This window comes from Neofelis nebulosa, chromosome 2 (genome assembly GCF_028018385.1).
Source record: "Neofelis nebulosa isolate mNeoNeb1 chromosome 2, mNeoNeb1.pri, whole genome shotgun sequence".
In the NCBI taxonomy this organism is placed as follows: domain Eukaryota; kingdom Metazoa; phylum Chordata; class Mammalia; order Carnivora; family Felidae; genus Neofelis; species Neofelis nebulosa.
The window spans coordinates 194421759-194448242 of NC_080783.1; the positions used below are offsets into that span (position 1 = coordinate 194421759).

Here is a 26484-nt window from a genome sequence, read left to right on the forward strand (position 1 = left end):
TCAAACAGGTTGAGTTATTAAAGCACAGGATCCGGCAAAACTCTTCCCAGAGTTACTTCCCTCCCTTCCCTTCATCTGAGAGAAATTACAGACCAGGGCAAATTAGCTTACTACAATGAGTCACCATCTATGGAGAAGTCGGTGCCAGTCCTGCCATGTGCTAGTGGGGGTTACTGGCTGCCTTTAAGATGGCAGAAAGGCCAGGCTCCCAGGAGTAGAGGACACTTAGAGGTAAAGGCCAGCCAAGCGCCAATAACCTACTGCTATCCTCCCTTCCCATGTCCCCCTCCATTTCGCAAACAAAGCACCCTGCTCCCTCTCCCACCACATTCACCATTTGAGAAGCTCAAGAACTTAAATATTTAAATCCTAGTGCCTCTTTCTAGCATTTACTCATAAATAGGGGAAATCTAAGTTATCATCACAGGATTTTTCTAAGAGGTTTTAAAAACAAGATCCCAAAAGGCCTCAGACTGGAGTCCCAGTATCACTTTTATTACTTGCGTGATCTTGGGTTAAGTTGTTCTTCAGTCATTCGAGAAACCGTTTTTGTAAACTGAAGAGTGATGGGATATATATATATTTTTTTTTTTTAATTTCTTTTAATTTTTTTTAAATTTATTTTTGAGACAGAGAGAGACAGAGCATGAGAGGGGAGGGGCAGAGAGAGAGGGAGACACAGAATCAGAAGCAGGCTCCAGGCTCCGAGCCATCAGCACAGAGCCTGACACTGGGCTCGAACTCACGGACTGTGAGATCACGACCTGAGCCGAAGTCGGATGCCCAACCGACTGAGTCACCCAGGAGCCCCTGAAGAATGATATTTAACGAGATTAAACATCTTTCTTCTTGCCCCAATCACAAAACACTAGGGTTTCAACATCACACAGCAAGTCAGGGGAAGAGGTAACGTGTTCCAGGGAAAGGAATCAGGATCAATAACCCAAACCCAACCCTGAAATGTTTGAGGGGTTTTGCCTCCTTTCCACCAGAAGCAGTGCTGAGGACTACTGGACCACCACATCCACTCCCTGTTGAGGATTATCAGGTCCCTTTGTCAGGGGGCAGTCCTGGCAAGTGCCAGGGCTTCTGATGCACAAGTAACACAGTGGAAGGAAGAAAAAGTGGGACAGAAGATCTGAGTTTTGATGTCAGCTGATAATTATGTCATTTCAGAAAAATCATTATAAGCTCAGCTTATCTTTCAAATGGGCAAAGTGGGTACCATACCAACCGTGCAACTTATCTCAAAGGATTGTTATCAGAAAATGGATAATGAAAACGCCTGCTGGCCAAAGTTCAGAAACAGCAAAAGTGGTGTTGCTTCATATGGGAATGTGTGGGGCTTCAATTCTACGTTTAATGAGACATGATTGAAAAGTCATGGAACTTTCACAGATGTAAACAGAAATGACAGGACCTTGGCATGAATGCTGCCCTATGAAGTTCAACAACGCTACCTTTGTTTAAAGAATATTTGGAACACCTTACTTGGAAGTGTCTGTCAAACTAGATCTTAAAGGGCATTTAAGATCAACAATCTTGGGGCGCCTGGGTGGCTCAGTCAAGTATTCAATTCTTGATTTTGGCTCAGGTCATGATTTCATGCTTCGTGAGACAGAGCCCTAAGAACCCCCTCATCATGCTCTGTGCTGACAGCATTGAGCCTGCTAGGGATATTCTCTCTCTCTCTCTCTCAAAATAAAGAAACATTAACTGGGGGGGGGGGGGAGAATGTTCTTAAAAAAAAAAAAAAAATCAACAACCTTGTCCTATATTTAGTTTCACCCTATGTCTTTGACAAAAGTGTTACTATGAGCCAACAACTTTGAGCCATTTCTAAAACATAACCTCCCCATTAAAATTTGTGATGAAAAAGAATGTATCAAAGAAAATGTCTAAAATAACCCAAAAGGAATTCCCAAATGATTTTCCACTCCATCCCTAGAGGCAAACTAAAGACCCATCTCCCAGGAGGCCTTCTCTGGACAAGGATCATACCCCTACTTTGATGCAGAAGTTGTTTTCAAGCCAGGGACCTTATTTGACAGTTACAGGATATCAAAGAACAAACTGCTATCATCCCTAACCCTAAATGAAACTCTGGTATAGAGCCCAGAAGGAGCAGACAAGAGACCCCACTCAGAAGTCTGAATGAGGGAACAGGGGCTTACGTACTTCTGCTTCTTTGATCCTTTATGAGTTTTCTCTGTTTTCTCAGCTGATCTTTCCCTCGAGTGGCTTGAGTCTCGGGAATCCACTGATTCTCTTGATTTACCTCGTTTAAGATCTCTCTCCTTATGTTTTTTACGACGTTCAATATCAAGGCGCAGATCAACAGGATCATCTTTGTATTTTCCCTCAGTCTGCCAAGAGAGAAATCAAAATGAAGGTTTTTGGGATTCAGGGCTGCCAACTCAACCACCCCACAAACTGTGGTTCCCACTCCAATGGAGCGGTACAGAGGAAGCACTGGGAGTGTGAGGCACTGCACCCAAGCTTGGGAGGGATACAGGACGTCCCACAGAAGTCCCTTCCTGAGGGTCCCTCACAGAACCCAAACCAGTTCTCTGAAATAATGTCTACCTTCTGAAAATGCTAAACATTGATCTCGCCTTGTTTGCTTCCTCTGTGGCCCAGTAATGACTCTGGCTAGCCTACAAGCTGAGAAGGCCAAATTCCGCTTTAGAGGGTGGCTGGTTAGGCTGGGTCAGGCCTATAGTCACCACCAAGAGCGGAAATGCCTGTGTCGTGTTGTCCTTCCCTACCTATGCCGTGGCAGCCACCATGGGTTTATGCTCTCCTTGGAACTGGCTCTGAGCATGCAGCCCAGCAACAGAGCATGGGACACCTCAGCAGCCTTCCAAAATGCTTAGTTACAATGAGAAACAGCTTTAGAGAAGGAACATCAAAAACCATTATGGAAAATTCATGAAGTGACAATACCAGGTCAAAATTTATTTTAAAAAAGAAAAAAGCAGCAGCAGAAAAAGAAAGCAAAACCCCGTTTTTGCTGACTTCCTAGGAAGTCGAAGCCTCAGGGTACATGCACCGCAGATGGACAGCAGTAGCACTGTGCGTCCCAAACCAGGGCAAAGGCTTTCGACAGCTCTTGGGACACTCAGAGCAGAGGGCAAGGTGGATTCAGGATCATTAAGCACCAGGATTTGCCTCATGGGAAGTAAAACTTCTCTAAAAGAGGAAGGAATGGGCAGCTGACTCTGTATTAACATTGCACTTACACAAACTACTAAGCTTTTTGCCGAAATAAGTTTAAGGTTTATTTTTATCATGTTGGTTTTGAGAGGGAATGGGGCCTCTTCACCCTCCAAACACAAAAACAGAACAAAACAACAAAACAAAGGCAGAAGCTGCTCCCTGAGGCCGTGCACCCCCAGCACCTCTATGGGGTCAGCTCTGCGAGGCCTTGAGGACCAGCTCTCTTCTGCTGTTTCAAAGCCTTGCATTTCACATGGTTAGTGCCGAGCTGGGGGAGTACCGGGGGGTGGGGGAGGCGACAAATGGAGAAAAAGAAAAGGGGGTGGGAGAGAAGACACTGTGCCAGAGTGCCTCTCATCACATTCAACTACCAAGACAATTCTGTCCAGAAGACTTGAAGATTAATATCTTTAGAAAAGGTTTCAGCAGCAATGGAAATCTTTAATTTTAAATTTTAACTGCATATGTGAATGAAGGTCAATAAACACTAAGACTTAAAAAAAAAAACCCAAACCTATTATTTCACAGTAAAAAGACTGCATACAAGCTTTAACTTCTTAATAACTATGTTTGCGTGCACATCATTGCAAATGTAGCTGGGCTATCAAAATAATGTTTAGCTTTTAAAGTAACAGTAACCGACAGATGATAAATATGGTACAATGTTAGAAAAAAAAACTGGACTAGCTGTTTAAAACAGTCTACCATGTTAAGATATGAATATTTCACTCTCCTCTGACATGCATGTCTTTTTGAAATCATGGTTGGAAATAGTGCATGTAATATAGTTGATTTGATAATACTTACAAGCAGAAAAATATCACAAAAAGTTTCTTCTCTCATCATGGGCACTTGTTCCAAAACTCCTCTCTTTTTTTTCTCAAGCTCACCTCAATAGACTTTGGGGTCATTTACCATATTCTAACCACTTCACAAAGGTTGTTGATACATTTAATAAAAATTAACCCTTTGTAGTTCATTTTTAGAATTATGCCCATCCTTAAAAGAAAAACACAAACTTAAGTAGAGAGTAATTTAAACAAACACATTTCTGTCAAGTTCATGCCCAACGCACTCATTTTGTTGGAATTACGATCAAAGCAACAGTTCACCTTGTAGCCAGGTTCCCGTGGGCTTTTCATTTCGTCATGAGCCAAACCATGTTTTCTGAATGTACTGGGAGAAATGTCTATCCTCCTAAAAATTGAAAACAGAAAAAAGGTTTAATATCCCGCAGTATGAATATAGTAGTGGTAACATTTTAGTTCATAAGTTGGGCAACAGAATCATAGGCATTCTTTTTCATTATGTTTCCTAACTTAGACACATACATTATTTACATTCTTTGCTTATATGTTTATACTCTCCCATAGGTGTGTCCGTGAGCACACAGGCGCGTACACACAACATACACACCAACCTCTCAAACTCAAACTGAATAAACTTCTCATTCCTTCCCAATACTGTTACAGCCAGGAAGAAAGACTCACCTACACCCACACCTATTATCTCAAATTCACATCAAGACTATCCATGCCCTGCTAACCTCAAAGAGCAGTTTTCATCTTGGGAATAAGAATATAATAGCCCATTATTTACCTATGAGATTCGGTCTAGATGAGAAAACAACGGCCTGGCACGTACACACACCCCAAAGACCCTAAAACCCGAAGACTGTTGTAGAAACAGCATTCTCCTACCTACCGCAACAGGCTCAAGAGCGGACTATTAAGAAATTAAAGATACGGCCAAGTTTGTTTCTAGACAAAGCCCGTAACTGCTGAATATACTGCCACAATTGAATGTGATACTCTAAAACTGCTGGGCTTTTAAACCCTTTGACACAATTCTGCAAGCTCTCCCACCCACGGCAAATTCTTCCAAAAGAACTGATATATGGAACACAGGGGTTGCTTACAGAAACTTAGCATTTACTCTGCCTATAGAAAGTTCACAGTGGTCTCAGGTTACTATTTGTCAGCTCCCAACAATACAAGGATTCATCTATATCAAAAGGCCGGTCTTCCTCAGGCCCAAAGTGAGCAACCATAGTCATTAAGACATGTCCTTTCCACTCAAACAACAAACGCCCACTGCTACCCTAGAGTCTGGAGAGTGTTTACCCTAAACCCTGCTGCTAACGCACCTAATGTTGATAAAAACAAGAGGAGTTTATTATCTGATGAGCAATCTTTTATGGCCACCTCCAGTGTAAGGCTGAAGTCCTCACCTGTGTATCTCTGGGCTTTTCTTGTTTTTAGCCGCCTCCTGCTCAGTTCCTCTCTTTAGGTATTTAGTAAAGCGCTCATGCAATGTCATTCCTGAGGACCCAAAGTGATGCTCTGTGGGAATTCAAAGAACACGTTATGCTACCAAAGGCAGAATATTCAACTCTTCTGCATGAACCTGTAGCCAGAGATGTGACTCAAGTCGTCAAATACACGTAACAAACACGCTGAAAAGAGGGAGGAAAAACGGCTGGTTCAGACACGATCCAATGTTGGCCACTGGGTTTCCACTATATAAGTCCCTTGTCTTAGGACATGGATACAAGGAAACCGAGAGCTCACTTCTCTGTGAATTACAGCACCAACTCCCACTGGAGTTTAGATTTCAGGTAGAACCTGTAACTGGCCCAACTTAGCTTCTGTATCACTTCTCTCAGCCATTCCCAACCTGCCCACCTCAATCTGCCCAGGAAATGGTAGAATAATGTGGGGAAGAAATTCACAGCACAAAGTCTCTGAGAGATCTCTATAGGCTTTCATCTGCTAGAAAGGAAAAGAGGTGCTGGAAAAGCCACTTTTCATACTTCCTTCTGCCAGCATTTTAAACCTTACGTGAAGTATTTTACCTATTCTCACGAGCACAGGTTACTATAATTTCAAAATGTTCAAGTCTGTAATTACAAAATGGAAACTCCTCCTTGGAAGGAATTTCCTTCAAGCCAGTCTCTAGCTTCAAAGGCCCTTTTGATGAGATAAAGGGCCCCAAAAGGCTCCCTTAGTCACCCACTCATCCTTCTGCTTATAGCAGAGGAAGCTAAGCACACAGAAAGGGAGGCTCAAGCAGGCTGGGGTCTGCACTCACCTTTAACATGGTGAACAATGGTCACTATATGCTGGGCAAACAGTTCAGAGGGGCTCCGCTGAGACTGAGCTGACTGTATGTGCTGGAAAATGGAACGAAATTCCTGTTCCTTTTTGTTGCTATGGACTAGATCCCGACAGAGCTTGCGTTCCTGAGCCAATAAGCCACTGGGTCTGAAAAAGAAACATAGGGAGGCCCCGTGGAACAAGATATACAGGAAGTCAAAACACTCAAACCCTAAAAATACAATGCTTTTTTTTCCTCAGTAGTTTTAAATTTACCCACAAAGTTCCTTTTTGCTTCCTACCCAAGTTCAAAGTAATTTCAATGGACCATAACTAGGGAAAAGGGCATCCAAAATCTCTCTTCCCTTTTTTCACTGGGAGTCTCTGACAGGAACAAATGGTCAGGGTAAATAAAGTACTCAACATCAGTAACTCTGTTTTTGGAGTCGCTGCTGGTTTTAACACACACAACAAATTGAAAAGTATTTAAAAGATCAACTAGTTTGCCCAGCCAGGGCCACTCAGTGAAGTGACAGTGACGTGGGAGGTGCCTGGAATGCTGCTCAGGCAGACTTCCAACTGGCTGTGCGGTTCTCACACCAGGTATAAAACACAGTCAGTCTGGGCCTTACCATTCTTCCCTAAAGTTCTGCCAACACACCCTTCTTCCACCCAAGCCCCAACTTTAAAATTGCTATGTTATGTGATGGAGGTCTGTAGTAATAACTGACTCTGGTAACCAGCATGGAAAAATGGATTCTGGATGGCTCCACAGGCAAAATCACCTTAAGCACATTTAAGGGGAAAAAAATGGGATGACAGGGGATATGGGGTAGGGTAATGGACAGAGGTCAAGAGGGGACCCAACCCCCAGAAAGCCAGTCACTGAAGACTGCAAAGATGCTTCACCACCCCTGTGATACTGCCCCCAACACATAACTCCTTAGTGACACACACTTCTCCACTGAACACAGGTTGACGTATCAGCTATGAAACTTGGATAGCACAGGAAATACAGGAGGGGCCTGTCCTGGTTCCAGAACATCCTTAGAGAGAAGGATAAGGAGATGCCCCTTAGACCACTAAAGCCCTGAGGTTCAAGGACCACACCTCACCTGGCAAGGTCCTCATCAAAAGAGTCCATCCGGACATTGACCTGGGCCTCTCGAGTAATAGAAAAGGAAGACTTCCCTGAGGAAAAGTCTCCTTTGGCTCCTAGCTTCTCTCGGCTCTCAGAGGTCTTTCTCGGGGGAGGTGAAGAGCTTTTCTCCTGGACTGCTTTGTAAGCGGTCACTCGGAAATTCTTTTCAGGCACAAACCCCCGGTGCCCACTTTCGGTTCTCTTGGGCCCTCCCCGATCCTCCTTTTTGGATCTCTCTGAGAAAGATTCCTCCTCCAGCTCCTCGGTTTTCCTCTGCTTTTCCTTCCCTGGAGGCGCATACACCAGGCCCTCCCATTTGCCGGACTTCTCCTCCTCCTGGTTTTTGTTTGCACCTGCTATAACTTTCGACATAAATTTGGGTTCATCATCAAACTCTGATTCCTTCCTTCCCTTTGCTTTGTCTTTATCTTGACCATCCATGTCCTCCTTATGGAAGTCAGCCATCTTCTTCTCAAAGTCATCTCGAAGCTTATACCTTTTGGGAGACTGGCTACCCCGAAAAGACTTTTCGGCATCAGTTTTGGGAGCAAATGGATCAGATTTCATTTTCGCATCACCCAAGCCCGTGTCAGAGAAGCTCCCTTTTTCTTTCATTTTCTCTTTATCAGTGTTTGTTTGTTTCTGTTCCTTATCTTTTCCGTTCTCGGTCTTCTGCTCTTCTAGGTACCTAGTTATAAAACACAAGGGAGACACAAAAGAGGCTTCTTTAAGCAACCTGATCTAAAACAGCACCATTCTTTTTTTTTTTTTTTTTTTTTTTAATTCTCTGAACAAACATGTCTTGTAGATTCCAGTGTTACCAAAGGACTTTCTACTTGGTTACTTTCTAGCAATTTCTAAAAAGTGGCCCTTCACAGATCTATGAACTTGGATGCCATTTAAGAGAAAAATACATGGCCCGTGGAGTTGTATCTTACAAGAGCAACCAAAAAGAAAACAGCAAAGGTAATTTTTTAGGATACTAAAAAACAAAAACCTACTTACCTGTAAGTGGTCTAGGAAAAAAAAAATTAAGGTCTTATCCAACCTTCACTCAGTCACTTAAAATCTGCTTTCAGCAAAGTTAACATAGAATGTTCAACCTTGGACTGTTTTGCTTTTTATACAACTCACATTTGGAAATACAAGTCTCAAAAGAGACTTCATGTTTGCTTCAAGTCACCTAGAAGATCTAAATATGAAATATACTGCGAACACAAATAAAAACAAAATACAAGTTAATTGGGGGAAGAGGGCAAAAACCATCCTACTCGTTCTTATGGAAAAGCAGAGCTCATCCTTGAGTCTCCTAATGAGACTCCCAGTCCTGGCAAGGAACCACACTTACACTTTAAAGCAGACTCACTGAAGGCTGGAAAGTACAGAGGCTGAACATCTCATTTGTACCATTAACGAAGCAAGTCTAATCAAGTTATAGTTGAGTTAATATGGCAAAGAAGAATCAAAGGACAGCAGGGGGACCAAAGAATATGCTAATGAGACAGAGAGAGAGAGAAAAGGAGGGGGGAACCACCTGCCCGGTTAAGTACCTCTTGACAACCTGGTCCCAATGCAACTTCCCTGTTCCTTCTGCCATCCCAATCCATCCAACCACACACAAAGGTTCAGGTTCCAACTCACCATGTCCCCCACAGCAGAAGCACAGTCACGTCTTCTAACACACGCAACCTGGTTAGCTTCTACTGGGACACACACCCACCTTGTGATTTTAAAACAAGGGCTTCCTGGACTAAGCCTCAGGCTTTCCCATTTTGCCCAGTCTCCTCAACTGGAGGGTGTGAGGGTACAAGGTGTAGCTCTTCATCATCATGGGCTGATGCAGATTGATCACAGTAGATGGTGGGTCCTACAGGGTCTAACATCTCCAATGGCCCGCTCATTTTGGCAAAGACCATAATTTTTTGATAGCTGACCCACAAAACTCTGTTCTCTGGCTTACGTTGGTAGAATCCAAGGCAAATTTTAAATGTGAAAACATCATTGCAGAGCAGTCTAAAGAAACTTTATGCTACGACACAAATTCAGGGAGGCAGGAAAGCTAGAGTTAAGCTCAAGGTTTCCTTGGGTGATGCTTTTCAAGGTTGCTACTGCAAAGTTTAGGAAACGGGGATTGCCTTATCACCATTAATCAGAGCTCTAACCTAGATCACATTACAATTAAACTGCCAGCGGGCAAGATAAAAACACAACCAGGAGAGGAAATGAGACACTTGCCTCTTGGTATAGGCTGCTCCTCCTGGAGCAGCAGCCTCCTCCTTTTGAGACGAGCCATACGTGGAGCCAGTGGCCGGTGGACTCTTACCCACAGGGCTCTTTTTGGATGGACTCAAGGACCCAGAGCCATGATCGAATGGACCTTGGTGTGTCCCAGCCTGGTACCCAGCACCACTCTGCAGAGTTGAGCCCATCTGGGATGTGCTGGAAAGTGGAGGGCTAGGTTTTGGCACAGGGCTAGGACGGGGTGAGCGCCGCCTCACCACCACAGACTGAAGCGGGCTTTTGAGAGCAGGGCTTCGCTCCCGGGGACTCAACTCAGAAACTGCAGAGGCCCGTGACGCAGAACCAGCAGTGTATGTGGTGGCATCTGGCCACGGTTTCGAGCTGTCAGATGCTTTTGTGTCTTGAGAGGTGCCTCCAGAGAACGTCTGCTCCTTGGCCTCATCTCCTTGGTTATCCCCAGCAGCCTGAGACGGCCGGCTATCCTTGGAAGAGGACTTTTTCTCCTTTGCAGACTTGCGCTTAGAAGATTCAACTCGGCTGTGGTTGGAGGAAGAACGAGACGATGAGGAGCGCCTCGACCTGTCAGAGGAAGACTTATCGGAGTTTCTAGAATGGCTCCTGGACCTCGGTGAAGGGGACCTTCTCTTTGGGGACCGGGATCGGGAACGGCCCCGACGAGGACTGTATGCTTGCCGGTAATTCTGCCAATTCGAGCGGTAGTTTCCATAGCCTCCTCGGTTATACTGGCCCCACGGATAAAAGCCTCTGTTGCGCCCACGGAAATAATAGGGCCTTCTATAGCCTCTGTTGTGACCTCGGAAATCCCGATTCTGATATACTCTTGGGTGATTTCTCTCTCTGTTATGAGCTGGAGAATATGATCTGGAACGAGACCTAGAACTGAAAAGGGGGAGGAGGGAAACATTTGAATTTTTGACACAAGCCCTTTTATTTAAGACATCCCTGCCAACAAAGAGGTAACGGTTTGAGATCCTGTTCTTAAATATTTTATTTTCAAAGAAAGGGCACAATTTAAATATCTGATCCCATTGCTGACCCATATGAAGTACAAATACACAGATATGAATCGTTTTAACAATTACACACTGAGATTGCTTCATTAATATTGTAGCCCTTTTTAAATAGAAATGTGTTTCTACAATGCTTAAAAGAATAATGTTCTTAATGTAGTACACTAAACAAAATCATTTTAATATAGTATACACGTTGCTGAGAATTTCACAAGGGATTCTACAGGTCCCTAACCCATTGGAAGCCAGGAAGAATGCAAGCTCAGACAAAGGTCCAGACTAAATGTAGGTCCTCACCCCTTATCGTGGTATAACACTCTACTCCTCATCCCATTCAGCCCTCTCTGTCTATGCAGGACTACTTCCTTAGATTCCACTAAAACCTTGGGTTGTAAACACACAGTCCCAACCAAAGAACACTTAAACAGGAACTTGGAGATGCTACTGCTCAGAGCTTAAAACAATTCACTGAAATCAGGTCAGCAAAAGATACAAAAATACTGTTTTTCTTACCGGGGACCTGGGGGCACCTGGGTGGCTCAGTCGGTTTAAGAGCCCAACTTCAGCTCAGATTGTGATCTCACGGTTTGTGGGTTCAAGCTCCACATTGGGTTCTGTGCTGACAGCTCAGAGCCTGGAGCCTGTTTCAGATTCTGTGTCTCCCTCTCTCTCTGCCCCTCTCCCCACTCACACTGTCTCTCTCAAAAATAAACTTAAAAAAAAATATTTACTGGGGACCTGGAAATGGTTTCATTTCTTAGGTGGATGACTTTCTGCTGTTGAATCACACGATCCTACCTAGGTGCCACAAGAGGGCACCATCTGACCATAAACACCCAAGTACACAGGAGGTTCAGTAAAGAAAATGACAAAACCAACCCTCTTCCGGCACCACCACCCACACGTCTTTCAAGTGAACCTAAAGCCAAGTGTTGTGTTCTTCATCCAACAATCTGGGACTCTAACTGGGCAAAGGGGCATTTCCAGAACCACAGGGATTTAACAGTAACCTGATTTTGTAAAAATTACATGTTTATGAATGCTAAGTTTGTCAATGACAGAGAGCTGTTTTGATCCAAAAGCCAAAGTTACCTGTTGGTATAAAAATCTGCTGGGGTTCTTGGACACCGAATGTGCCTTGTCGATTATGATATACATCATTAACATTAAAATATCTAAAATTACTAGAAAAAAGTCTTCGCAAAAATACTTTCTTTACATACAGAATAAAAACCTTCAGTTAACAGAATTTTTCATATTTGGCCTAACCAAAAACAGATTTTATTTGCTTGTTTTATAAATAACTCCATTTAGCAAATATGACAGATCTTAACTAAACAAATGGTGTTTTTGAAAAGAAATTTATATTAATCTATAGAAGATAAAAGTGGGATCCGTCTTCCCACGGTGTTCTTTATCCACCCCAAGAACAATTGTGACTGGCAAAAACGTTGTTAACAGTTACTATTTAAGTACAATGAAAAAAAACTTACCTTCCATACTTTTCATTCGAAAACAGTAACAATATAAGAAAAGAAGGAAGAGGCGGATGCAGGCTATGAAAGTGTGTATGACCCGATTAAATGGCTATACTTGAGGGAGGTGATGCACCACCAGCACTAAGGAGGGTTTAATTCATGTCCCATCCTCAGAGGCTACTGCTGCTTCTGTCACCAACTACTAGTGCGGGCCCTGTGGCATACCGCATCCAAACCCCGCAGTCATTGCACAGATGCAAGAACATGAGTCTCTGCAGATTGCAAATGAAGTTATTTACAAGAAGTCACTTAAAAGGATACAGTCTGTGAAATACAAGGAAACAATCAATTTTCTCCAATTCTGTAGAACTCAGCAGTTAAGTTAATTTAAAGGCATGGTTTCTCAAACTCTCTGGATAGTATACTTTCCTTGTAGGAGAGGGGAAAAAAAAGGAAAAAAAATCATGGAACAGATAAGCCAGAAATAAAAAGTGAACATCCAGTGGCAAATTTATCTGTTTCTAAAAAACAGAGATGTCAGACTAGAATCGAGTATAAAAACATGTTTTCCAGTGGAGAAATTCCTCCAAAATAACAATCTTCTCGGTATAAGATAGAACATAAAGTGGCTCTAGGCCTACCCCAGCACATACTGCCCGAGATATTTTTCCCTCATTTGCCAAGTCAGTGACCATGCCAAATAATCTGTAGAATACGAAGACATCTGTCCAGACAGATTTGCCCGGAATCCCAGCTACCACAAATACTTCAGAGCTGGTTAGCATTTTTCAATTTGGTTTGTGTGCGTTCAATTTTGTCATTCAGTTTTGGTTGTAGAGCCCTTGTTTTTAAGGCAATTACTTAATTTCCATCTACTAGATTAAGTTTTAAAGTGTTACTCTCTTCAGAACAAACTGAGCTAAAGTGAAGTTGAAATGGCACTAATCGAAAGACTCTGGGGGCAAAGCAGGAGTAGGTTACTAAGAGTCTCTGCTCAGTCCCATGCCTTGACAGCAACTTCTTAAGGTAGATATAAACATATTTTGGTGGGTTTCCCTCTTCTTTTTTTCGGGGCTGGTGAAAGGTAGAAGTTTATTTATATTGACTCTGACACAATTAAGCAACAGTCTCTAGCCTAGGGCTTGAACAAAGTTTGACCTAAAAATGCATGCCCAAAAAACACGGAAGAGAGGGTGAGAGACTAGGACTCATTATCACAAAGTGTTAATATTATCTTTAAAAAAAAAAAAAAATCTAGTGTTTCTTGTTTGAGGAAGAGACTCTGTATATTCTAACTTATAGCAGAATCATTAATAGCGGTACCTGGGTGGCTCAGTTGGTTAAGTCTCCAACTTCAGCTTGGGTCATGACCACACAGTTTGTGAGTTCGAGTCCCGTATCTGGCTCTGTACTGACAGCTCAGAGCCTGGAGCCTGCATCAGATTCTCTGTCTCCCTCTCTCTCTGCCCCTACCCCACTAGCGCACTCTCTCTCTCTCAAAAATAAATAAGCACTATCAGGCTCTGGGCTGATGGCTCGGAGCCTGGAGCCTGTTTCCGATTCTGTGTCTCCCTCTCTCTCTGCCCTTCCTCCATTCATGCTCTGTCTCTCTCTGTCCCAAAAATAAATAAAAAACGTTGAAAAAAAAAATTAAAAAAAAAAAAAATAAATAAGCACTAAAAAAATATATATTTTTAAAAGAATCATTAATATTTATGCACACCAACTTTTTATTCACTCTCTGGTCTGAAATTAATTTTTTCAGGCAGGCCTCTCACAGATTCCATTTAAGATGTTGGGAGGAAAAAAAGAATCCCACCAATTCCTTAAGACATTTTAGAAGTGCTTCACAGGACTACAGAAGTAAAGAACACAACTTAATAACTACTTTTCCTGAGGTTTATTTTAAATTTTGTAATCAATTCATTTAACAAAAGAATTCTAGAAACTTATGTGAAATAAGGAGTGCAGGGCAGGGGGAGGGGGTCCAAGTGGTGAAGCTGAGAAACTACTTCCTTGCCTGGTGCGATTCTGATAACAAGAACGAAGCTGTGCAAATATCCCCCACTTTGGTATTTAAATACATCGATATTCATGGATAGAAACTGTATCTACAAAAAAGTTCTTGTCTGTTCACAAGAGAAAATTATAAGTTGTAAAGAATGAAAAACCCAACTCACAATACATGAAAAGAGGAAAGGAGATGGAGGTTTTTCTAAGACATAACTGAAACCGGGAGACCCACTGAAAGACGTGAAACCTGACAGAATTAAAGAATACTGGCAATAAATTCAAAAGAATTATTTGTACACTTAGGCACAGAGATATCTACCAGAGTGATTTTTAGATAGTTTTGCTGTGTTTTACTAAATAGACACAGCTTGTTAGTGACTGGCACATCAGATGTACACAAATGACTCCTGTTAAGTTTTTGTGGTTTAATTACATTATTGAATTAACGAGGCTTCTTGCCTCGCAAAGTTGCTCATAGTATTAATCCCCTTAGCTATCTTTTCTTTGGTGATGATGCATACAATCTTTTGTCCAAAGCCTGCAAAAATACCTCAGGAAGAAATCAATCACGTGTAGAGATTTGAAGCTCAAATAAAACAAAATGCTCTTTCTTCCAAAGTAGATGAGAAACAGTACATGCTGGCAGAGGAGAAAAGGAATTAGGCAAACAGTATGGCAATCAAAGGTGATTTGGATTTGCAGCGTTTGAACAAACCTGTAATATCTGACAGCCCAACCCTCTACTTGAAGCCAACCCCCCACTCCATTTGACACTCACAGAGTCTAGCAAAACATCTTCAGAGACCCTCACTGACCGATATAATGGTTATCCCGATTTACGATCACATCCCCTTACCTCAGCCTGCGCTTCCTTGAACGAGAAACAGATCGACTTCTGGACCGAGACTTCGAAAATGAACGAGAACGAGATCTTGATGCAGATCTTGAGCGAGAAGAGCGAGATCCAGACTTGGACTTGTTTGTTTTTGACATCTCTGAAGAGAGGGTCACTTTTTAATTACACCTAAAGTAGAAAACAGATGCAAACAAATGAGGGAATACCTTTGCAAACTTGAACTTCTCTGGACACTTAGAAACAATTGTTTTTTTTAAACAAATGAAATGACTGATTAAAAACACTGCCCGTTTATCAAGAGGAATTTCTACGGTGTTCACACTTCATTTAAAAAGATTTTTTTAGGGCCAGGTGGATGGCACAGTCGGTTAAGCAACTGACTCTTGATTTCAGCTCAGGTCTTCACTCTCAGGGTCACAAGTTCAAGCCCCATGTTGGGCTCTGCCCTGGGCATGAAGCCTACTTAAAAAATAAATAAAATTGGGGGGGGAGGGGTGCCTGGCTGGCTCAGTTGATGGAGCATGCAACTCTTGATCTCAGGGTTGTGAGACTGGGCCCCATGCTGGACATGGAGCTTACTTTAAAAACAATTTTTTTATTTTTTATTTTTTTTTTAGGGAAGGATTTCTAAGCAGCACAATCCCAAACAAACCAAGCCACAGCAGCAAATGGAAAATCTGACCTGTAGCTCTGACTTGGAAACACAATAAACCACTTAACAAAGTGAGAGGAGCTACCAATGATTTGGTACACATAGTCTTTTTTTTCAGTAAGCAGACAAGTTTTTCAGACTAAGTCAGCTGTTAAAAGTATTGAGAAGACCTGGGACAGGTTTCCCAATTCTTTTTTTTTAATTTTTAACGTTCATTTTTGAGGGAAAGAAAGAGGGAGGGGCAGACAGACAGCAAGAGACACAGAATGTGAAGCAGGCCCAGGTTCTGAGCTGTCAGTACAGCAGAGCCCGATGCAGGGCTTGAATTCATGAGCTGTGAGATCATGACCTGAGCCGAAGTCAGATCCTTAACCAACAGCCACCCAGGAACCCCCTGGGTTTCCCAATTCTAAGAAAAGAAACTCTATGCAATGATGTCTTATTACTGAGTGTATGGCAACAGCTGACCATTTCTCTACTCCCTAGGCCTTAAAGCCACGGGGCAAATCCTTAATATTTCATTCCAAGAAAAAGGCTTAAAAAGTGTGCAAGAACACCACAAAATGGTGTTGGGAAAACTGAACAGCTACATGCAAACAAATGAAATTGAATGACTTTCTTGTACCATACACAAAAACAAACTCAAAATGGATAAAGGACCTAATAAATGTGAGACTTGAAACCATAAAAGTCCTGGAAGAGGGCACAGGCAGTAATTTCTCTGACGTTGGCTATAGCAACATTTTCCAATATAGGTCTCATGAGGCAGGGGAAACAAAAGTAAAAATAAACCATTGGGACTACATCAAAATAAAAAGCTTCTGCACAATGGGGTGCCTGGGTGGCTTAGTCGGTTGAGTGTCTAACTCTTAATTTTGGCTCAGGTCATGATCTCAGGCTTGCGGGATCAAGCCCCATGTCAGGCTCTGTGCTGGGCTTGGAGCCTGGTTGGGAGCCTCTCTCTCCCTCTTCCCCTCTCCCCTGCTCCACACTCTCTCTCTCTAAATTAAAAATAAAAATAAATGTGTTTTAAATAAAGCTTCTGCACAGTGGGGGAAACAATCAGTAAAACAAAAAGACAACCTACTGAACAGGCGAAGATATACGCAAATGATACATACGATAAGGGATTAGTACCCAAAATATATAAACAACTCATACAACTCAATACCAAAAACAACAAATAATCCAATTAAAAAATGGGCAGAAGACACAGACATTTCTCTTCAAAGAGGACATACATAAACAGCCAAGAGACACATAAAAAGATGCTTGACATTACTCATCATCAGGGAAATGCAAATCAAAACCACAATGACGTTATCACCTCATGCCTATCAGAATGGCTAAAATCAAAAACACAATGGCTAAAATCAAAAACACAAGAAACAACAAATGTTGGTGAGGATGTGGAGAAAAAGGAACCCCTGTGCACTACTGGTGGAGATGCAAACTGGTGTGGCCACTGTGGAAAACAGTTAAAACTTAGAAACAGAACTACCTTATGATCCAGTAATTCTATTATTGGGTATTTACCCAAAGAATATGAAAACAGTAATTCGAAAAGACAGATGCATCCCTATATTTATTGCAGCACTATTTACAATAGCCAAAATACGGAAGCAGCTCAAGTGTCCATCAACAGGTGAAAATATAAAGAAGTTGTGGTGGAATGGAATATTACTCAGCCATAAAAATGAGTGAATTCTTGCCATTTGCAACAACATGGATGGATCTAGTGGGTATAATGCTACATGAAGTCAGAGAAAGACAACTACCATATGATTTCACTCCTATGTGGAATTTAAGAAACTAAACAAATAGGGGTGCCTGGGTGGCTCAGTTGGTTAAGAGTCTGATTTTAGCTCAGGTCATGATGATCTCACGGTTCTTGTTTTCGAGCCCTCTGATGTCAGCGCAGAGCCTGCTTTGGATCCTCGGTCTCCCCATTTCTCTGTCCCTCCCCCTGCTTGTGCGTGCTGTCTCAAAAATAAACTTTGAAAAACAAATTTAATTTAATTTAAAAAAAGAGAAAGAGGAAAAAAGACATAAACAAAAAAACAGACTCTTAAGCATAGAGAACTGATGATTACCCAAGTGAAGGCTGGAGAGAGGGGGTGGAATGGGTAAAACAGGTGACAGGAAGAGCACTGAGTAATGTACAGAACTGTTAGATCACTATATTGTATACCTGAAACTAATGTAACACTGTATGTTAATTATACTTGAATTAAAAAAAAAAATGCAAGACGGGGCGCCTGGGTGGCGCAGTCGGTTAAGCGTCCGACTTCAGCCAGGTCACGATCTCGCGGTCCGTGAGTTTGAGCCCCGCGTCAGGCTCTGGGCTGATGGCTCGGAGCCTGGAGCCTGTTTCCGATTCTGTGTCTCCCTCTGTCTCTGCCCCTCCCCCGTTCATGCTCTGTCTCTCTCTGTCCCAAAAATAAATTAAAAAACGTTGAAAAAAAAAAAATTTAAAAAAAAAATGCAAGAGTATTCTCAAATACTCTAATACCATGGTACTACATCCTGTAAAATAGAGGATATTAATCCTAAATATAAATATAAATATAATCCATAAAACACAGTCCTGAGGTAATTTATAAAGTGAAGAACTGTCACTTTCTTTTAGCTCTTCTTTAGCATCAAGAGGCAACCTTTTTTGGGGGTCATTTGCCCATGAAAAAACAAAACTGTCTTTTTCCTTGTTTTTCCTCCCCCGCAGGAATGAATGAATGAATGGAGAGCCTCAGAATTGCGCCGACAAGCCCGCTAAGTTTGGTCAGCAAGGCACACTCGCACTCTATCAAGCCGGCTCACTTATTCTCCTTTATACCCTATGACTACAACTGTGGTGACTTCCAAGGAGCAAAAAGTTGAAGGGCTATAGCTTGTGTGTATCAGGAAGAACACGGGATCGGCCAAAAACCACAAAGCTGGTTAATAGCCAAACCAGGCCAAAATTCTAGGGCTTATTCTATCACACCTCACTGCTTCACAGTTTTGCTGTAGATTCTTTTATGATGCTGACCCTGGCTTGTAAAGGGAAAATGATAATCAACAAACATTTCACCCTCCCCTACCTCTCAGATTTTGTTATTCAGATCTTAGCTCAAAAGCCATCTCCTCAGGTGGCTCAGTCTGTTAAAGGGCGGACTCTTGATTCCGGTTCAGGTCGTGATCTCATAATACGTGAATTCAAGTTCAAGTTCGCCCCAGTCTCTAATTATTACACCCCAGTTTTAGATACAAATTTTAAGAGTTTGTAGAAAGGCAAGCAAGTCCAGGAGGCTGCTATCGCACTAGATCATAGGGGAAATAACTATACCCATAGGAAAGAGACCTGATTTGGAGGACGGGAAACCACTCGGAAGCCAGAGACAAAAACGATAGTAAGATATTGCTAAATGAGGGAACCAAAGACCTAGAGTCTAGGCCCTGCTAAAGGGACTGAACTGTTGTGTGCTCCAGCAAGGTCAAAGAGATTTCCATTTGAAGCCGATTTTTGGCAGAAGTGTCACTGTACAAAGCCAGGGTAGAGGACTAAGTAGCTATTCAGGGATGAAGAGGTGGAGGTGTAACTGAGCAATTTAAAGGAACTGAATATGGAAAATGCATTTTGTTTTTCTGGTTGGCCTTCAGCAAATTTTAGGTATAGTCTTGCTGAATGGCTTTTTTTCTGTCACAAATTTAGGGCTATTTCTGCCTCGTGATATCTCTGCCCAATCTTCAATTTTAGCTGAAGTCAGAATGAAAAATCCTTTTAGATCACTGGTATTGTCCACAACAGGTGGACAATAAAAAAAAGAAAAAAGAAAAAAAAGGATCAGCAAGCTAGTGTTGAAATACTCATTTCACCCCCAGAAATTGGAAAATTACAAAGCTTATGTTCATTAAGAGGAAGAAAAACTTGTCATCTAAATGCAGATAAAGCCAAACCTAACATTTCTAAATATAAACTTACTAGAATTGACAAGTGTGCTTAAGAGTCACAATACTGTGATACCACCCTTACTCCTACTCCTGGAACTTTTTAAACGTGAATTGAAACTGATTTTAAAAACATCATTATACTCTGAGATATAAGTGGAGTGACTCTGGATAAAATGAAACCACAGCTGGAGATAAAGCAATGAATCACTTAACTCATTTGAGAGGATGCTAAATAGAGGATAAACAGTTAAATTAAAATTAAAGCAGAACTGATTCTGGCCTTCATGGATCTCAAAGTCTAGAGGTGCTAAAAGACAGCAAATAAGGAAGCAAGCAAAGATGTAATTACAAATTCTGGTAGTTACTAAAAGACAAAGACCACATAATGTTAGTAAGCTTATGCAGAGTAGTACTGACTTATTTTATTTAGATAAGATGATGAAGATAAGATGGTGAAAAGCTGGCATTTAAGTGGTCACCTGAAGAATAACAAACAGCAAATTACAGGAAGAAAAAGGGAAAGGAAATGTCCAAAAGACATGAAGTTTTTTCTCTGGATATCCATAAATACATATAGAAATAAATCCCTTTTAGTATACGGTAGGGACAAACGTAAGTAAAGCCATTTGATCAGATCAGCAAAGTTCATTCGAAACAACTCTCAATTCTATTTTAAAGACTTTCAGACTTTACGTGATTACACACACCTTTTCCTGTTTCTACCATTTCTTCCTTGTTCATGTTCTACAAGTATATTGGGAAATGGGACAAACATCACCTTGGAAATCAATCTGGCACCTTTTTACATGTTACAAATTCCTAGCATTTGATTTCTGTTCAAACTAAAATTTCCCCAAAGGGAAGTTCTGCTTCTTCAACAAACCCCACTCTTCCTGGAGAGGCTTGTTTCATTTCAAATACTATAGAAGAGTCTAGTCCTTACAGAAGAACTATGGCTTAATATGGCAGCTCATGGCTATGAAACGTGCCTCAGGCAAAAACATACCCCCTCAAACACAATCTGGGTAAAAACTTCTTCTCACAATGAAGGTAAGGGAGTGCTGTTCCTCCACCAGCATTATAGAAGAATCCACCAACGGAACAAGTAGCAATCAATACTTACTATCCACTATGTGCCTGGCATGTTAAGGATGCGGAAGCATAGGACCTGGCTCTAAACTCCTATAGTTAAGGGCCTGGTAAGACCCAAATATCCTCAACTTTCCAATAGTCTTTAGACGATGTGGTACCAGTTTGTCTTCCTTCATTGGAAACTCAGAACTTAAAGGAATTCTCCAAATGTGGCCAACTACAGAACTCTTTAGATACTATTAATGCATCTGAAAATGTCTCTTTCTGGAAAGCCATACCAAGCACATGCAGATTTGGAGCACGTCCCAGTATCTTCTCTCACACACCGTTCTGCAGCTGCAAGAGGTCTTCCTCCTCCATCTTGTATGTTTATCTGACTACTGTTCTCTTTTTTCCTACCTTTTCTTTAAAACCCAAGAGAAGAATTTCAAACAGCCTTTTTGAAATTATTTCAGATACAATTCAGTCACTTGGAGCAAGGGTTCACTTTCAAACTGCTCCCGCAGAGCCACTTGAGAGCACAGTCCCCCAAGCCTTCCCCACCCAAACCACTCCCTCCTCTAATTACCAAGCAGATAAACAGGCCTTGGGAGAACAGATGCATTGTACTTAAAATGAAGGCATTAAGATATATAATTATATGACTTTTATATCATTAAAAACATATCTTATTATTCAACTCAAAGAAGAAGTAACATTGGCAGACAAAGCCAAAACTTCTCTAAATCAAAAACTCTCAAAGGATGAATTAAATTATTCCTTTTCCCTTCTCACTTCAGATTAAGTTTCTTCTCAGTGTCCCTAAGTGATTATGCCAGCATTACCTTGGCCAAGTTGTAGGCATCTGCTGAATTCACCAGAATAAACATTATGGGAGTATTTACCCCATGGCTGGAACCCTGCAGGTAGCCTACTGAAAGGAGGCAGGAGATTGGGTTCCTAAAACTAAGTAGTGCCAGATAGAACCTCAATAGGCCACACGGGGTTCCAACCTTTGCATGCCAAACAACCAAGCTACACATAAACCAAACAACTATCCTTCACTCCATAAATAATTCGGTTCATATTTTAAAAGGTCTTCTCAGACTTTATTTTTAAAGAAAGAGCATTTAGGGGCGCCTGGGTGGCTCAGCAGGTTGAGCATCCAACTTCAGCTTAGGTCATGATCTTGCGTTTGTGAGTTCAGGCCCCGTGTCGGGCTCTGTGCTGACAGCTCAGAGCCTGGAGGCTGCTTCGGATTCTGTGTCTCCCTCTTTCTGCTCCTCCCCCTACTCACACTCTGTCTCCGCCTCTCAAAAAATAAAAACATTAAAAAAAAAAAAAAAAAAGTTTAAAGAAAGGATTTTATTAGTCAAGTAAATAAAAACTAAAGGCAAACATACAATAACCTAAAAACAGAATGGTAACATGAAGCAGACCCAAATCTTCCCTAATATGTGAAATCAATTCAAACCTAAGTCCTTTAAAGCTTTCTAAACCCATGGAAAGACAGGGAAACGGGAGCTGGGCAAGGGACAAATGCCTATGACGAACAGTCTGATCTCTGGATAGCTGCACCTGAACTATTCTGAATGGCTCCACTGCTCTAATCTAATGTCTGTAGAGGGCTTTGCTGGGCAGACTATATTCTTTTTTTTCTTTTCTCATTCCCATATCACATTTACTATCTCACAGGACATTCGATTTCTTCAAGAGATCTCACATACCTTGAGCATATTCACAACATTTCGCATGGTACTAACTCTCATTTCAATATACACATTACAACCAATTTAAGATCAAAATCCTAGGTATTCTCCTGATAAACACCAGCCTCTTCCAGCACCAGCAGATTCCTTGCAGCAATGAAGCATATAGAGGTGCCTTTGTCTTATCTTCCTAAGTTACTCAGATGTATTAACATCATGAAACTTTCATTACTAATGCTTACTCCAAGGACCCATGACAGAAAAGCCAAGTGTTAATTCAAGAAAGCAGCAGTGTTACAAAGGAACATTTATTTTAATGTTTAATTTGGGTTACAGGACCCAAGTAAGCTCTAAACCAAGCGAATTTCAGGAAGGATCAATAAATATCACCCTCTAAGAGGCAACTAATGGTCAAAACAATGGATAAGAACGGTCACCTATGGAAATCTTCCCCAAAACTAACCCTCCAAAAAGAAACACAAGAATCTTAGCATAAGGCTTAGAGTTCTTTTAGGTAAGTCTCTAATTTAAAATGTAAATACCATATGATACACTGAAATATTGAAATGCATAACATCTATGATCTAACTTTATAAAACACACAAGTTTTAGTCACGAATAAATACTGAAAGGAGGAAACAAGCATTAAGAATTTGCATCTTCTTGAAGTTCAGAGAAAGAGAAAGCTAGAATTTAATGACCCATAACAATCATCTAAAGAACCCTAAAAGTACAGGACCATAGAGTTCAAACCTGAAAATTAGCAAATAACCCAATGGAAGTTTCTGCTTTGCTTCTGGCTAAGACAGGCTAGGGTGGGGGTTGTTTGTCCCCAGCAATGTAAAGTTTATAGGATACATACTTATGATGACAATGGGGAAAAGGATTTTAAATTGGGACTATCCTGAAGAGTTAGGATATATCATTTCCTCAAGTAGGGCAATTCAGCTATGATGATTTGATGGGCTTACTTGTTAAGAACATCTAGCTTCTGGGGCACCTGGGTGGCTCAGTCGGTTAAGCGTCCGACTTCGGCTCAGGTCATGATCTCACGGTCCGTGAGTTCGAGCCCCGCGTCGGGCTCTGTGCTGACAGCTCGGAGTCTGGAGCCCATTTCAGATTCTGTGTCTCCCTCTCTCTCTGCCCCTCCCCTGTTCATACTCTGTCTCTGTCTCAAAAATAAATAAACGTTAAAAAAATTAAAAAAAAAAAAAAAAAGAACATCTAGCTTCTGGGGCACCTGGTTGACTCAAGTCACTAGAGCATACAACTCTTGATCTCAGTCACCGTTGTGAGTTCAAGCTCCACAGTGGGCACAGAGTTTACCTGGGGGTAAAATAAAGAATATCTACTTCCTCCTGCTCTATATCTAGAATGAGTTCAAGTCCTGCGTTGGGCGCAGAGCTAGCTTGCAGGGGTGGAGACACATCTAGAATCTGTACCAAGAATACATTCATCAAACATCCTTCTAAATCAGCTTGGCCTCTGAATGGACCTGCCTATCATAAAAGACTGTCCTGCGAACTGGCTTTCTTGCTAGATATGTATCTAATGGAAACGGATTCCTGGCACTTTGATTTATCAATAACAACTGCTAGGGGGTGCCTGGGTGGCTCAGTCTGTTGAGTATTTGATTCTTGATCTCAGCTCAGGTCTTGACATCAGGGGCATGAATTCAAGCCCCGCGTTAAAAAAAAAAAAAATTGTTTTTTTGTAATTGAGAACCTCAGTAACAACTGCTAATATTTACCAAGATATGCCAGACAAGGAGCTACAAACCTTCAGCATTAGCTCATTTTATACACACAAACCTCATTAAATACTATGCTCTGTCCTGTTTCACAGACAAGAAAAAAAAGGGACTTAAGGGGTTAGGTATCTCACCCTCAAAGTTCCAAAGCTAAATAGGTCCAAAATTCAAACACGAATTTTTTTTTTCTTTTTTAAAGTTTATTTTGAGAGAGAAAGAGCACGCAAGCAGAAAGGGGGGGGGGGGGGGGGGGGGGAAGAATATCCCAAGCAGGCTCTATGCTGACAGTGCCCCAACATGAAGTTTTTAATATGGTGACTCACCATTACCTTAAAGGTTAGCTACTCCATTTGCATATTGTACCCATCAGTCTCCTGTGAATCTGGTCAAGTTAAAGTAAGAATCTCTGGGGGAGCCTGAGTGGCTCAGTCGGTTAGGTGTCCCACTCTTGGTTTTGGCTCAGGTCATGATCTTGAGGTTCCTGAGTTCAAGCCCAGCATTGGGCTCAGCACTGATAGTGCACAGCCTGCTTGGATCCTCTCACACTCCCTCTCTCTGTGCCCCTCCCCCGCTCACTTTTGCTCACTCTCTCAAAATAAACTTGAAAAAAACTTTTTAAATCTCTGAAGCATAATGATCTCTGAAAGAACTTAATTCTTATACCAGCAAAGCTGAAATGCTTAAAGCACAAAACAGCTGTCTTCCCCCACCCCTATCTCCAGCTCTAACATTCCAAAAAAATGGAAACAGGCTCTACTTAAAACAAATCTCAGAACTTCCAGCACAAAAAGTCGTCTCTTGCCAAAGACGGCAGGAATGTTTCTGCAGACATCAGTGATTTTACAGAGCCTAAATCAGAGAGCTACAGCCAGGTGTAGAGAACAAAGAGCTTCATGTGACAAGAGACTGATAACAAGAAACATGAATATACCTAGGATTAAAAAATGGCCCTCACTTGGGAAGGGAAAATTAGTTTCCACTGTTTATGGATCTCTAACATAACCCAAAAAGGATGAAGAAAGTTCCTGAGGACTGAATCCACATGGGCCTGGACTGGCTGTCCTTTGCATACACCCCAAGACTGAGTCTGCTCTGCCAGAAGACAGCACACTTTTCCGGATCAGACGGCACTACATTTGAGGACCGTAAGGTTGCTAACCAAATTAGTTTCACGACCTGGGATACCAAAACCAGGAGGCTACAAAATGAGCTGGTCGGAGATCACGTCTGATTTGCTCTCCAGTTGCATCTTCAGCACTTCGCAAAGTCATTAGCCACAAGACTGGACACTTCACATTTCAAACTTCCTCTTCATTCTCCAAGCTCTCCACCAAAGTAGCAGTTTATCATATATAAATAATACAATCCAGGATAGAATTAAGTATATACCATAGGCTAACCACTGCTGCTCAATGGGAAGTTGAGATCACTCTTTCTTGTCCCTTCTACATCTTACTCCAAGGTACAGAAAGCCAAACTGACCTCCGTGTTAGGGAGATACTGACACACTATTTATTAGTGCCAGGTCAGAGTAAAACTTCAATGCCACCAAGTCCAGTCAAGACAGCCATGCTTTGGGGGCGCCTGGGTGGCTCATTCAGTTAAGCATCTGACTCTTGATCTCAGCTCAGATCATAATCTCAAGGTTCCTGGGATCATGTCCCATCCCACAATGGGCTCTGCTCTGACAGCACGGAGCCTGCTTGGGATTCTCTCTCCCCCTCCACCGCTCATGCGTGTGCTCGCTCTCTCTCTCAATACAATAAATAAATTAAAAAAAAAAAAAAAGCCATGCTTTTAATAGTCACTAGTGCAAGAAGTAGATATTCTTGGTCAACAAGACACAAAATGACTAAGATAAAGAAAAGATAGACGGAAAACTACCAAGAAAGAAATTCACCATTCATAAAAAGTTGTGAACAAAGCAATGGTCTGACTTGTGCTTTGTATGCCTCTGGATACTTCTGGCTAGGAAAGCAGGGCTCAGGTGAAACATTACACATGTTTACTATTTTATGCTTTTCTCTGGAGATTATCCCTCTCCTGAGTGAGAGACAGAAACAGAATCAAGAGCAGCTTGGGGTATCTCTAGGGTAACACTTTGCTAAAGCTTCACACCCCACCCACATCCCTGAAGAAACTGAACTCAGGTGGGGGAGGGGCCTTTGGGGAGAATGACAATGAAGGGGGTCTCTGATCTGATTTCCATTCAGAACTGAAATTAGTATTATATTTACAGATTTAATAATCAACTCTATTAACTGGCTCTCTTAAATTATTAAGTAAGCTAATAAATAT

At 41.7% G+C, this 26484-nt stretch overlaps 1 protein-coding gene across 3 annotated transcripts in view; it reads right to left on the minus strand.

The window, feature by feature from the left end:
• THRAP3 (thyroid hormone receptor associated protein 3) overlaps positions 1–26484 on the minus strand; it is a 78078-nt gene that overhangs the window by 5105 nt on the left and 46489 nt on the right. For all 3 annotated transcript variants that reach the window (XM_058718038.1, XM_058718036.1, XM_058718037.1), the window contains exons 3-9: positions 15075–15242; positions 9691–10596; positions 7430–8143; positions 6310–6482; positions 5450–5561; positions 4332–4416; positions 2179–2366 (exon numbers count right to left, since the gene is read on the minus strand). In XM_058718038.1, coding sequence (XP_058574021.1) covers positions 2179–2366; positions 4332–4416; positions 5450–5561; positions 6310–6482; positions 7430–8143; positions 9691–10596; positions 15075–15211 — 2315 coding nt within the window. In that variant the 5' untranslated portion in view covers positions 15212–15242. The remainder of the gene's footprint in view (positions 1–2178; positions 2367–4331; positions 4417–5449; positions 5562–6309; positions 6483–7429; positions 8144–9690; positions 10597–15074; positions 15243–26484) is intronic.